Source organism: Corvus kubaryi, unplaced genomic scaffold (genome assembly GCF_017639235.1).
Source record: "Corvus kubaryi isolate FWS band 111438036 unplaced genomic scaffold, C.kubaryi_AGA036_p1.0 64810, whole genome shotgun sequence".
Lineage (NCBI taxonomy): Eukaryota > Metazoa > Chordata > Aves > Passeriformes > Corvidae > Corvus > Corvus kubaryi.
This window is the reverse complement of record NW_024581526.1, coordinates 27,323-40,245: the sequence shown is the minus strand read 5'-3', so window position 1 is coordinate 40,245 and position 12,923 is coordinate 27,323. Positions and strand designations below refer to the sequence as shown.

At 46.8% G+C, this 12,923-nt stretch overlaps 1 protein-coding gene across 2 annotated transcripts; it reads left to right on the top strand.

The window, feature by feature from the left end:
* Positions 1 to 5,931: 5,931 nt before the first annotated feature.
* On the top strand, positions 5,932 to 11,140 carry LOC121672649 (trypsin inhibitor ClTI-1-like). 2 transcript variants are annotated; one of them, XM_042045395.1, is made up of 4 exons: positions 5,932 to 6,043; positions 6,500 to 6,537; positions 7,050 to 7,159; positions 10,977 to 11,140. In XM_042045395.1, exons 1-4 carry the CDS (start codon positions 5,992 to 5,994, stop codon positions 11,020 to 11,022), a joined length of 246 nt encoding a protein of 81 aa, XP_041901329.1. In that variant the 5' UTR covers positions 5,932 to 5,991; the 3' UTR covers positions 11,023 to 11,140. The 2 variants fall into 2 exon arrangements, with proteins under 2 accessions (XP_041901329.1, XP_041901328.1); XM_042045394.1 differs by lacking the exon at positions 5,932 to 6,043 and adding an exon at positions 6,273 to 6,416.
* The last annotated feature ends 1,783 nt before the right edge of the window (positions 11,141 to 12,923 follow it).

Below are 12,923 nucleotides of genomic sequence, written 5' to 3'. Positions count from 1 at the left end.
CCAGTAATGGCTGGGCAACCTTGGCCTCTCGTGTTGAACTACAGAGCAGTTCAGGTAACTGTGGTTCTGTGGTTCTGCTCTCCAGTAACAGAACCAAAACACAGTAGAAGCAAGAAGGGCAAGAGAAATCACAGCTTTGTGTTGGAAGAGTACAGGCCAGGTCAGGCCATAGAAGGATGACAGAGGAACAAAGCTGACATTTACCTGCCTCCATCATCCTCAAGCCCAGGCCGTGTTTTGGGGATTCCTGACTTTTGAAGGTCTTCCATCCAGCAGAACCACACAGAAATGGTGTCTCCAACAAGGCCCAGGCTTTACCACCCCCTCCTCCATTTGCTGTTCTCCTCCCTTGATCTATGGTAGGTTCCTAATGAAAATCCAGACCCCAAAGTGGTGGCTGTCAGTGGTTCAGGCAGTGAGACACAGCCAGACATTGCAAAGTGGTGCCTCTGTCACTGGCCTTCACAGAGAAGAGACAGTTCAGCAGCACTGAGCCTTCATGGGCATGGTGCCTGCCATCTTTGCAGCAAACTCATCTCCATCTCCAAGCCGTCATCGTCTTCCCTGGTGAATAAAGGTCTTTTTATCCTCCATTTTACCAGGCGATCCATCAGGTGGACAGGCATCAAAGCTTGACTGAGATAAACTAGCCAACTGTGAAATCCTTATCCGCAGTTCATCCTCACTCCTGGAGAGCATAAAGTACATTGAGTGGGTTCTTCAAGATAAGAATACCTTTCTTTATAGGGTCAGAGAGAGCACACAGTGTCATGAAATATGCTCAGGGCACAGTGCTGCATAAACAGGGCACTGGGAAAATGGACATACTGAGCTGAACATACTCCCTCTCCTCCACTCCACCTGCCCTCTCTGTTCATAGCTATCTATCCCTTTCCCCCAGCAAGTAAAACGTCCACATCCTACAAACCCAGCCCAAGGGTACTAGAAGTTGGACAGGAGCTCTGCTGGAATAGAGGTGGGGACCACATTTCTTAAATGATCACACCCTTCACAAAGCTTTTTCCTGGAGGGTGAAGAGGGTGTGAGTCTGTCTCTGAAAGCAGATCTGCATAGGTACTGCCCTGGCTGAAACCACTCACTTTATGAGCAACAGGTGGGCATTAAAGAAGATGCCTTTGACCTTTCAAAGTGTCTTCTCATATAGAAGTAAGACAAGTATTGCTGGATCCATTCACTTTCAAGCACTGCACTGATGCAGTAGCAGCTTTGCTCCCATGGACACCCTCTGCCCTTTCACAGCTGAAAAAAGTTTCTGCTGACCCTCCAGCCAAGCTGTTCCTCTATAGCTGCAGGTCAGCTATGGGGTTTGGGTTCAGCCTTAGCACCCAGAAAAAGGTGAGCAGCCTTCTGGGTAGGTTCCCTTAACCTTGTCTCCTTTAAGCAGTTAGAAGAAGCTTTAAAGCCTGTCCTGAAACTCTCTGCTTTTTGAGAAAACTTTTGACACAAGAAATGCCACTGGGACCAACCACCTCCCTCCAAAGGAGTTATGATCCTGGGCAAATCACTAAGACAAAGTGTGTGTCCCCTCCAGCAGGATGGTGGCCCAGCTCTGCCATGAGTCATTTGAACTAGCACACAGCAGAAGTCAAAGCCAGCACCTGTAAACCTGTCCATGACAGATCAAGTTGACAGATGTGCTTAATTGAGTTGAAAACAACAGCAGGAAAGGCCTTCTGGAGGCTTGAGAAAAAAGAAAACTGTGTTGATTTCTGCCCATCAGGACACCCTTCAGGAGCTTTCTGCAGGCTCCAGGGATTACTAAAGCCCTCATTCAAGCCTGAGCACAGCAGCAATACGCACACATCTCTCTGCCAGGCAGAAGGCTGCTGCTTTGTGCTGTGACGGTGAATGACAGCATGAGCAGATCCAGGAGGGTGTGGGTACCTCCCGGCAGCCCTTTCCCCCTGTCCCACAGCACATGCAGCAGTCCTGTCCCAGAGCACTGCCTACAGGTCAGCAATGCTCCTTAGGGCACAGAACACTGCAGCACCTGTGGCCACCCCCTTTCAGGGAGCACCCCCCCGTGTTATGTACGGGTGGGAAGGAACCAGGGACACAAAGTGGGCAGCTGGCCAGCCAGTAAATTAATTTCAAAGACAGGCAGGTGATAGATGGGATTCATGTGGGAAACAGGAGAGGATGAATTGCCCATCTGTGACTGATACAGCCGAGAACAGCACATGATGAAGCAAAATGAATGGGCACAGAGGGATCAAGGATGGAAAGACTAAGTGGAGTGTACATAATTGAATCCCTGAGGCCTGGATCCTGTCTTTGGGACTACGTGGGATTGCAAACGTAGGAGCACAACTGAAGGGAATGATTCACGGGCTGTGTGTGACAGATAGGACCCCCAGAGCAATATCTTAGTGGTGTGGAGGTGGGAATGCCACTGACAGGATGGTGAGGGAGTGTATGAGATGAGGAGCTTCCTCCACATCTTTCTATGAACCTTTGAACCCAGCCTCTATGGAAACAGCCTGGAGGAGTCTACCAAAATTAGAGATGATGCCACAGCTCAGCACTCAGGACCTGGTCAGGGAGGAAGCTTGTCAACTGGAACTGATTCCCCACTCACAACAAACCCACACTTACACCAAAAGCCTATCATTCTTCTCAGTGCTGCTGACTTCTTTCCTGCAGGAATCTTTGTCAGGGAGACTAAAACGTTAGAAAAATCCTCCCCCTCTGTCCATCTCTGCCCTGCTGCTGTGCAGGTTCAGGTTGGCAGAATCAGCCAGTTAGCAAGTGCCAAATCATTTCTAGGGCATTCCAGTCTGATCAGAGGCAGGAGCCCCCCAGTGCCTTAGGAAAGAGGCTTTCAGCAGTGCCACCCCAGGACAGCGTGCCAAAAAGCAGCTCAGAAGCACTTTTGATTGTCCTGTGCTACGTTGATTGGTTTTACCCCTGCAGTTACTCAGGTGGAAAGACCAACTCCTGTACTTATGGCAAGAGACTCACATGTACATGGCACAAGTGCAGCTGGGATATGCCCAAGCACTGTGCCCAAGCACTGTGCCCTTCCAGACCACCTGCAGCAGCACAGGCCCACCGCCAGCTGCACTGTCCTGCTGCTACAGTGGATTAACTCTCCCCCAAGTGACCGGGAGCTGCAAGAGGACATTAACTGCAGGTTAATGCAAGGATGCAAGGATGTGTCACTGTAGCATCCCTCTCACCAGCCTCTGCTCTCCAAGAGGCCAGCAACAACAGTCTAGAGAAAACGGGAGCAAATGCATACTCAGACTTCCCATGTGTCACCCTCCTGCCTGCAGCAGCCTGCAGGAACCTGTTCAAGTGGGAATTTTCATGCTCTTAAGGCCACCTCTTGGTTTCTTACCTTGCAACTCTGTTTTTCAATTCTAAACCTTTAGAAACCACCACAGCCTGTGGCAAAGAGGGTATTTCATGCCACACTGATGAATCTAGAGTTTAAGGTAGCAGGCAATCCAGTCCCTTAGTCCCAATCCTCCTGGTACCTGGACTGAGGTACATCTCAGAAACACCTGCCCATCACTCACTGGAGTAGCAGCAAGGCTGTGGAGCACCAGAAGAGTTTGAGTGAAGTTCAAATAAATTCTAGCTTCCAAGCACAGAGGGTTATTCCACTAAGCATAAGGCAGAAACAGACCTTCTCTGTAGGGATGTAACTTCTAATTATGCATTGTTCCCTGCAGCCTAGATGTTCGGATCATTATTATTTTCCATGTTTATTAATCAGCTACCTGACGTTAACAAGAAGATAACTTCTAGGAGATATGCAAATAATTCTGCAATTTTCCTTTCCAGTGACTCAGCATTCATATCAGAAATGTGCTAACAGAATACAAAAGCTATTAAGAAGCCCTCTGCATAATTATACTCTTCCTTGCCTCCAGTTCTTAATAATTTACAAAAGAAAATTAGTATCTTGTAATAGACACTCAATCTTGTCAGAAGAAAAATTTTGTAAGTTATCTTTTCTTCTGTTTAAAATCTCATTTCTATAATTTTCCCTTCTCTAAAGACTTGTCTCTAAAATTTTACTCAAATAAGGCAAAATTAAATACTCCCAGTAGAAAAATACAAGTAGTGAAACAAAATGCTTTCAGAACTGAAAAGACTGGCACCAGTTTCAAATATGATTGTCACATTAAGAATTAATAGAGCACCTTCATTTTACTTTTCCCTATTTTCTCTGCAACATCAAGAGGAAACATCCAGGGCAGAACACACGGCTGTGACTGAGTTCATACTGCTGTCACAGAAAGGCCACTGAAGTGATGTTTAACCAAATGGTCCCATTCACGCCATTTATCTGGGATCAAGTGCAACACATTGATGACCATGGAATTAACATTAAATATGCTGGAAAATACATCAGTGTGAGAACATTTTTTAGGGGGCAGCTATTCTCTTAGGTGACATTATGACAGTACACACCCATTTAGTGCCTGTTGTGCAGGAGTTGTTCAGGACAAAGCTCGTCTGGGCTACCAACAGCTGGAACACTGAGCTCTTACTTGGTTCATGTTGCTCAGGCTTTTTTTCTGTGCAAGAGCTTTGCATTTAACTGTTCAGAGGAACTTACAAACTTCACAATCTAAGAGAGAACTTCTAGCCTTGGTTTTGCTTTCTTCACCTTCCCTGTGGTTGTGCTTTCTTCACCTTCAGCTGGCACCTTTCCCTTTGAAAAATCACACCTTCAAGAAACAAGGAAACCCACACCAGCATAACTCTCCAGTATTTAACCCCCTTCCGATCCTTCCTCCAAGGATGGCAAATGCAGCAACCATCCCACTAATAACAAGATAACAGAAAGACACCCTCATCTCAAATGGCTTAGTAGGCAAAGCTGAGGCAGAAAGTTGGGAAAGCTAGGGAAGGAGATCAAGCAGAGAGAAATAACCCTCTACATGCTTCACCAGCCACAAAACGTTCTGATTAGGCATCTTGCTTAAAATAGCCAAGCCAGAGACTCATTGTGTTGGGTAATCATCACAAACGTGGGCACTGAATGAAAATCTGAAACTGCTATCAATTTTCAGAGGTTACCTGGAGGAATAAGAACATATTAAGCAGATAATAAAATAACCTCCCTATGATGCCACATAGGCAGGGCACACTGTCAGAAAGAAAAGCCATACTTGAAAGGACTCAGAGGCGGACACACAGACAAGAAAGGTGTGTGTGATGCCTGTGTATGTACCTGTGTGGGGCATATCAAAACACTTGACAGGTCTAACACCAGCTCATACACAGAAGCACAGGCCATTTCACAACAAGTTCATACCCTAGATCTTAAGAAACTGCATAAAAACATTTGCACAGCCAGTCTCTGTGCAAAGCCAACATCTGGGCTCTGCAAAGCTAACCACTCTTATCAGTGACCGACAGATAAGATACTCTTTGGAAAGCAGTGCTGCCGACACACCCAGCCATGCTGGCAGGACAGCGTGCCAAGGCTTTCCAGCCCCCTGTATTCTCATGTCTTTGGAGGCAGGCAGGTTGCTTTATTGCTGGGACTGTACTAGTTTTTCCGTTCCTCTTGGCAGGAATGCACTCACAGGTCAGCAGAAGCCATCTCATGTCACTTTATGACGAGATGGGGGATATGACCTTAAAAGCCGCATGGCACTGCGTGAGTATTTCCAACCTCGCTGCATTGCCCAAGACACTGCAATCAAAGCACAACCCTAAGGAGGTGAAGGCAAGCAGGGAAGCCCGGGGAACGCTGAGATTACAGCCGGCGCCCCGCCATTAACTGTGCTGCCCACCTGCCCAGCTGCGACGGGAAAGTTTTCCATCCCGTGAGGGTGTTCTGGGGAGGTTCCTGCCGTGCTCAACCCCGCGTTCCCGCCCTGGCATCCCAGTCGCGCGTGTCCCCGCTCCCGCCCCGCCCCGCGCCCCCTCCGCCGTTGCTCCCCCGCGCGGCGCGGCCGTTGCGCCCCGAGCCGCCCGTGCCGCGTCCCCGCCCGCTCAGTTCGCGACATGGCGCGGCTGCCGGCGCTCCTGCTGCTGCTGCTGCCCGTCCTCCTCGCCGGTACCGCGCTGGGGAGAGGAGGAGAGGCGGTGCCGGGGTAGTGGGAAACGGGCTGGTAGCGTGCCCCGCGCAGTCCCGTCTCAGGGAAGGGCAAACCTGAGCCGGTACCGTGCCCCGGCTCGTTCAGCGGCGCGGCGGCGGAATCTAAAGCCGGGGGTGGGCACCACAGCCATCCGGAGGCAGGGCGGGGAACCGGCGCAGGATGGTGCCGGACGACAGCTGGTCGGGGCCGGTACCGGGGCAGCGGCTGGTCGTGGGGGAGCCGGGACCGGGACGGGACAGCGGCTGGTCGGGGATGCCGGGATGGGACGGCGGACAGTCAGGGTGTCCCGGGAGCGGACAGTCAGGGGCTGCGGGCACGGGGCAGCGCCCGGTCGGTAACGGGCAGGGCCGGTCCCGCGGAGGTCGGGGGCCCGTGCGGGACCAGGCGCCGTTAACGCCGCTTGCTCTCCACAGGGCTCCTCTCGTGTCCCGGCGCCATGGCTAGCTACTCGGTGAGTGCCGCCCGCCCCGCCGTCCCCCCTGCCTCCCGCTGCCGGCTGCCCCTTCCCCAGGGCCGCGGGCCTCACGCTGGGGGTCTGTGCCTGCCCTGGCTCCGGAGCTCCGGCGCTGAGCAGGGGGCTCTCCCCACAGCTGAGGGGCCCGGGAGGCTGCTGGCTCCGCAGTACACAAGCCCTGGTGATTCCCATCTCTTACCATCTTCGATGCATTGCCCGTCATGGGGACTCGCTGTCCGTGTGTCCCGCTGACGCTCAGAGGTCAGAAGGGCTGCGCAGTGGGGCACACATATGTCCTGACACCACAGCTGAGCCGTGCCAGGCAGCAGGAGCCAAGCCTCAAGTGATAAATTCCCATAAGAGCATAAAAAATAATGTGGCACTTTAAAATGCTATGCCAGCTCCTGTTGGACACGTTTTTTCTGTGCATGTCAGGATTCTTCAGAACATGAGCAGAAACCTGTTTCAAATGGTGTAACTTAAGCTTTTTTTGTACATGTCTTCCCTAGCCTGACTGTGACAGCTATGGTTCACATACATGTCCAAGGGACTACCATCCAGTTTGTGGCACGGATGGAGAGACCTATGGAAACGAGTGTGTGCTCTGCCTTGCTAACAGGTAGTCACTTAATTCTGTCCTTCCCTTCCCTATATGCAAGCAGAACATTCACCCTGACATCCCAGGTAACTGACAGATCATTTACTAGCTTTGGATCATTCACACTGTTGCACTGCAGTTTCAGCAGTGTCCTCTCAGCCATGAATCCCTTGCAACAGATTTTATTGCGATACCTGTAAATGGCTTAATTTGCATTCAGTCAGCTGGATGTACTGAGTATTTGTATTAGTAATTCCTGAGAAGGAGCATCTTAGAGGAGGTTGCCTGTCATGTTCATACAATGCCATACTACCTATGAATATAGTGCCAGACCCTTCCACACTCCATCAGAAAACATGAAAGATCCCACCCAAAATGCAGCTTTAAATATAAAATATTTATGTTCAAGATCCAATCGCCTGTACTTCTTTCACAAAGAAGAGTAAGATTGCTAAATGTTAGGGGAAAATACTATTTTGCCTTCAGGTTGTCTAAAAATCAAGAAAAAGACTGCCTGATATTTGAGAGAGAGTATTTTATTCTTTAATAAGGTAATAATTTTTAAAAACAAATTGAAAACACAGAATCAGTATCTAGTGAGCATTATTACTTCCCATTACAATTGACTGGAAACCTTTATAGAGCAGTCTCTCCATACAAACTGAGAGGAACTGCTGTGAATAGAATTTTGATGGTAAAAGGCAATTTATACAAATTAAATAAAAGATCATTTGTTTCCAGCAGAGGGTAGAAGTGAGAGTAGCAGAATAGCAGTGAGGGGAACTTACAAACCTACGAACAGATAGATCTCAAGAAACGGAAGGCTGAAATGTGTTTCTGACTTTGGGGCAGAGGAAAGATTAATTCTGACCAGATGATTTACAAAATTCAAATGACCAAGACAGAGGAAACATAGGCCAGAATAAGGAAAGAGGCAAAGGTGTCAAAGGACGCTCAAGGTAATACTGTAAAGAAAGTGCTGAAGTGTGTCATGCAGATCTGCAGAATTTGCTAACACTTTCACCAGAACACAACACAAACTACACAAGCAAACGACAGATTGCAAGGAAAATTGGTAAACCTATAGCATAGAAAAAAAGAAATCAAAATTCACACACAGTAGAATCTCTTAAAAGGGAAGAAAAGAGGTTCTGGAATGTTACGTATTAGGAGCCTACCCATCTTTCCTGCCTAGAGTGCTGTTGGAGTAAGTTATTAAGTGATTGGCTTTGTACATAGCCAAAGGTAAAGAGGAAAGTAAGCAAAGCAGATACAGATTTGTCAGAAATAATCCGGTCAAATCCATGAGATTTAGTTTTTTGGCACAATAACTTGGCCAAACAGAGTAGGAGGAAGTAGAAGCATTGGTGCATGACATTTATAAGGCATTTTACATTATCTCCACTTGACATTCACAGAAGCAGACAAACAATTATTCAGCTGAAATTGTTAAAGGATGAAATCACAGAAGTTTGACATGCTGTGGTTCAAAAGCAGTGATCAGCATTTTACATTGGAAAGTGTTATTATATTTTATGTAATAAAAATTGCAAGATGGCATGGATATGATGATCTGTGCAGGATATCATAAAAATGCTCAGGGATCTGGAGAAATTGAGTGAAATCAGTACAATAAAAGACAAAGAGAAGTGCTGAGTATCGCCCATAGAGAGTGCAAATCCATATTGTGGAGATACAGACCAGAGAGCATCTCATGACCTAAACAGTATCTTTGATCCTTTCAGAGCAGAAGGATGGGCTTTGAGATCCATCCTTACTTTTCTAGATGCTTTATTTTTTAGGCATGATCCCTCAGTTCCAGATGGATGCATGGCAGATTCCTGAATACAGCATTACACACAGAACAAAGGGTTCTCCAGTCAAATCTGTTGCTTATTTCAACTCCTTAAGTAATTCCTTAAGTGTAATTAGTGATGGGGCTTATGTCTTTTTAGTTTAAGATGTAAAGGACACGTTTTGTGTGATACATGAAATTAGATCCAATTATACATACAAGATAGAATTTTGTCGTAACTATCTTTTTTTTGCTGTCTTCTTACATGCTCAGAAACATGTATTTTGGTCTGAAGGGACACAGGATGGTCAGATACTCTCCTGATGGTTTTTCTTCTATAGTTCAGTAGTTGGCACATTTGGGGGCCTTCTAGTTCAGTCTGGAGTTGTTGTTCTAAAGTGTTTGACTTGGCATGAACACAACACGGATAAAACACATTGCTTTATTGGAGGAATTTCAGCTTTGAAGAACTGTCCATAGTCATAAGCAATGGTCATTCCTCTCCAAGTAATCTAAGGTACAGTCTGTCACACTTCTTAGGAGGACAGAACAGAGATTTTTCTGCCCTATTTAGCAAGCTGCATGACCAGCTGCTGAAATAGTGTAATGTGGTGATACAGAAACAGATACATGGACACATCCAGTACTAAATTACAAAACAGGCACTTCTCAATTAACTTGGAGTGATTCTCAATGGCCAACTTGCAGATGTGTTCTAGCCCATATTTAAGCCCATGAAGGGACTTTTTAAAGGGAGTTGTACTTCCCTGATGGCCAAGACAGTACTGTCCATGAGCTGTTTTAGCCATGCAGGACTGTGTGGGCACCTGCTGAGCCCTGTGTGAATGGAGTGCTACAGAAGAGGTTGCTGTGGTTGATCCATGATAACATGAGACACCTGGAGCAAAGGTGAAGCACAGACCCTGCCCATCCTGGCTCTGCAGTAAAGCCCCTTAACTGTAAGATCAAAGTTGGTTTTCCTCCCTACTTTTTTTTTTTCTTTTAAAGCTTAGATTTAATCCATTCTCAAGTTAGTGCTCAAATCCCAGGTCTCTTCCACACTCAGTGTCCAGTAGCAATGACAACATCTGATCTTAGTTTAAACCTAGTCCGACAGCAACACGTGCTCTTTGGAAATAGATGCAGCAGCTTCAGCTGTCTTTGCAGGGTTTAGTGTAAGGGCTGTCCTTCAGCCAGAACTTCTCCTTACATCTTTACTGGTGTTTTACATCCCCTGGCCTTGATTTTGCCTTTCATATTCCTAATCTGCTCCACTACCTTCTGGTTAAAAAGATCCCTGATAAAACTATTAGTACAGATTAACCCTGCTTTTGGGTAAACGTAAGTCTCTTGAATTTCATGAGGAGTAAACCAGCTTGATTCTACTAAGGAAACAAACTGACCATCTAGGACAATTTGCATTGTATTACTTTCTTTTTCTATCTGCACTTGCCTGGTAAATTCAGATTTGTAAATGGAGCTCCCCAAAATACTATTTATAGGACTTGCAAAAAACCAAACCAGTGTTCCCAAACTGAGGGGTACTTGGCTAAAATTTCCTTAAATAAGATTCCAGCATTCAGAGAACCACACATTCAAAATTTAGTGAAGCCTCAGATGCAGAGGTGCGTCAGGATGCACACCCTTCCCACTGAGTTCCCATGTGAAAGGTGGAAATATTGTAAGCCTTAGAACTGGTTCGCACCTCAGAGACTGCGAAGTTTAACTTGTGTTAGTGCTTTGTAATGGACATGTTAGTCCTCCTGGTGAGATTTGTCCTGTGGTTTGACAGTTCTCAGATTTGTATTGGTTTTATCAGGTTTTTATAGGTAACAAAGCCTGCGGTAAGTTACTCTGTATATGTGATTCATAAATTTTTGCATCATGGTTACTTTGTGGTAATGCTTACAGTAAGTGATGCAATTAATGCATCACTGCATTTAATTGAACACACAGAAAGACATGAGAGAGTCCGCTTTATAAAACATGTCTGTAAAATTCAAGTAGTGCTCCTCTTCTAATATATTTCTCTTCTGTTTGTAGGGAAGAGCACAAGCATGTAAAAATTGTTCGACGGGGAACTTGCTGATATGACAGATGACCACTTTTCAGGAAAATAAGAGGGTCACAGCCAGTCCAAATGGAAACAATGCCTTAGATGTACCTTTTAAGTAGCCTGTCTTAATAAACAAGCTTGCATATTTCAAGTATGTTTACTGTATTAAAACCAGTGTTCATAAACATATCCATAGTACAGTTATAACCTGAACCCTGATTTATTTTCTTACAAAAGATGGATCATAAGAAAGAGATGTCCTGACTCTATACCAGTAGGTCAGTTGTCCAGAGAAGGGATTGAGTGTACCAAAGAAGGAAGTGAATGTGTACCAAGTGCCATTCCCACAGCCCTGGCTGGGATCAAGGAGGCTCCAGCATCTCTGTCAAAGGCAGTACTCTTTGTTTCTGGGATATTCTGAGCCCACAGGTGCCAGCGACCCCTGGAGAGCCACTGGAGGGGTTTCCTGTGGTGGCTACCAAACTGGTGATGGCAACCTGACACGTGCCAAACCTCTGCCCCTGGCTCCCAACCTGCAGGTCCTGCTGGTGGAGGGCAGTGACCTGGGCACCATCTGCTCTTGCTGAGGAAGGAAGGACTGGTGTGGAATGCTGGAGGCATGGGCAAGGGGTATGCACTGCCCTCCAGGTCCCCATCCCTCTGGGCTCTGCTCCCTGGGGCAATGATGTCACTGGCCTGGCTGGCACCCAAGAGCCACTTCCTGTGGCAAACACCCAGCAGAATTGGAAAGCTCAAGACTTCTGTGAAGGGGTGAACTCCAGAGTAGCTCTGGGGGGCCTTGCCACAGGGAGGGTGTGCAAGCGTCGGGGTTTGGTCCTCTCCTTGTACGTGGCATGGATATGGGCACATATCTTAGGTTTGTTCCTTTCTGTTCCACTGAGCACCTGTTTTTTGCATGTTGCTTGAAAGTAACTGTGTTTGGGTTGCCCTACAGCGCTTGGTAATACACAGGTGGCTTTGATCTAAGCCAAGCAGCACCTGCTCTCCCCCTGGTCCCAGACAATGGCTTTGTCAGGCTTTGCTGGGCAGCAGCAGTGCAGGCAGGTATGTACAGCATACTTCATGCCTCAGGAACGTTCTCAGGTCAGTGACTTCGGGTTTGAAAAACAATGGTTTTGCCTTGCACTTCCTGATGTCACTGGGCAGAGAATGTGCAGCCATCCCCATAGATGAAAGGAAGGTCAGAAGATGTCTTACTGGCTTTTGCTAATGAAATGTGGAGATGAATGGCTTTTTTCCCTGGCTGAGTTACAAGAAGAGCTTTATTTAGCTGATTAAATTCCAGAATTAAATTCTCCCTCCTGTGGAATTTTAATTTTTTTTAAATTTGCCCAGGAAACATGTTTTAAAAAGTTCCCTGAACTCCACGTACTGTTGCTCAGCAGGCAGCGTGTGTGCTTTCTGGGACAACTGGGCTCCAGCTCCCAGCTTAGCTGTGGGTAGTTTGGAAGTGCTCAGCCCCTTGCTTCAGGCACCCTTTGAAGGGTCTCAGCCAGAGGTGTAACTGGTTAATACTGGCTAACACTGGTATCTAGAGGAAGAGAGAAGTCTCTCCTGGGTGACACAGGACCATGAGCAAGAGCAGAAGGGAAAGCCATGCCTGATTCCTGTGGGAGAGAGTCAGAACGAAGAGTTTGGATTTGTGGATTTCCACCTTGCTCTCTAGGCGGCAGCATTTCTTTTCTTTTAAATCTCATTTTGTGTTCTCAGAAGGGCGTTTAGGAAAGGCTTTTTATTCATCCTCATAGTTTGAATGCATAAACGTTCTGTTAGGAGCTGTTTGTTTTCAACTGCATTATTAGTGCCATTGATACACGGTCAATCTCATTTACTTGGCAAAGTTCACTTGCTTTTTCCTGATCATTGAATCTAGGTATATTTGATGAAGGAGACTCCATGGCACACAATTTGGT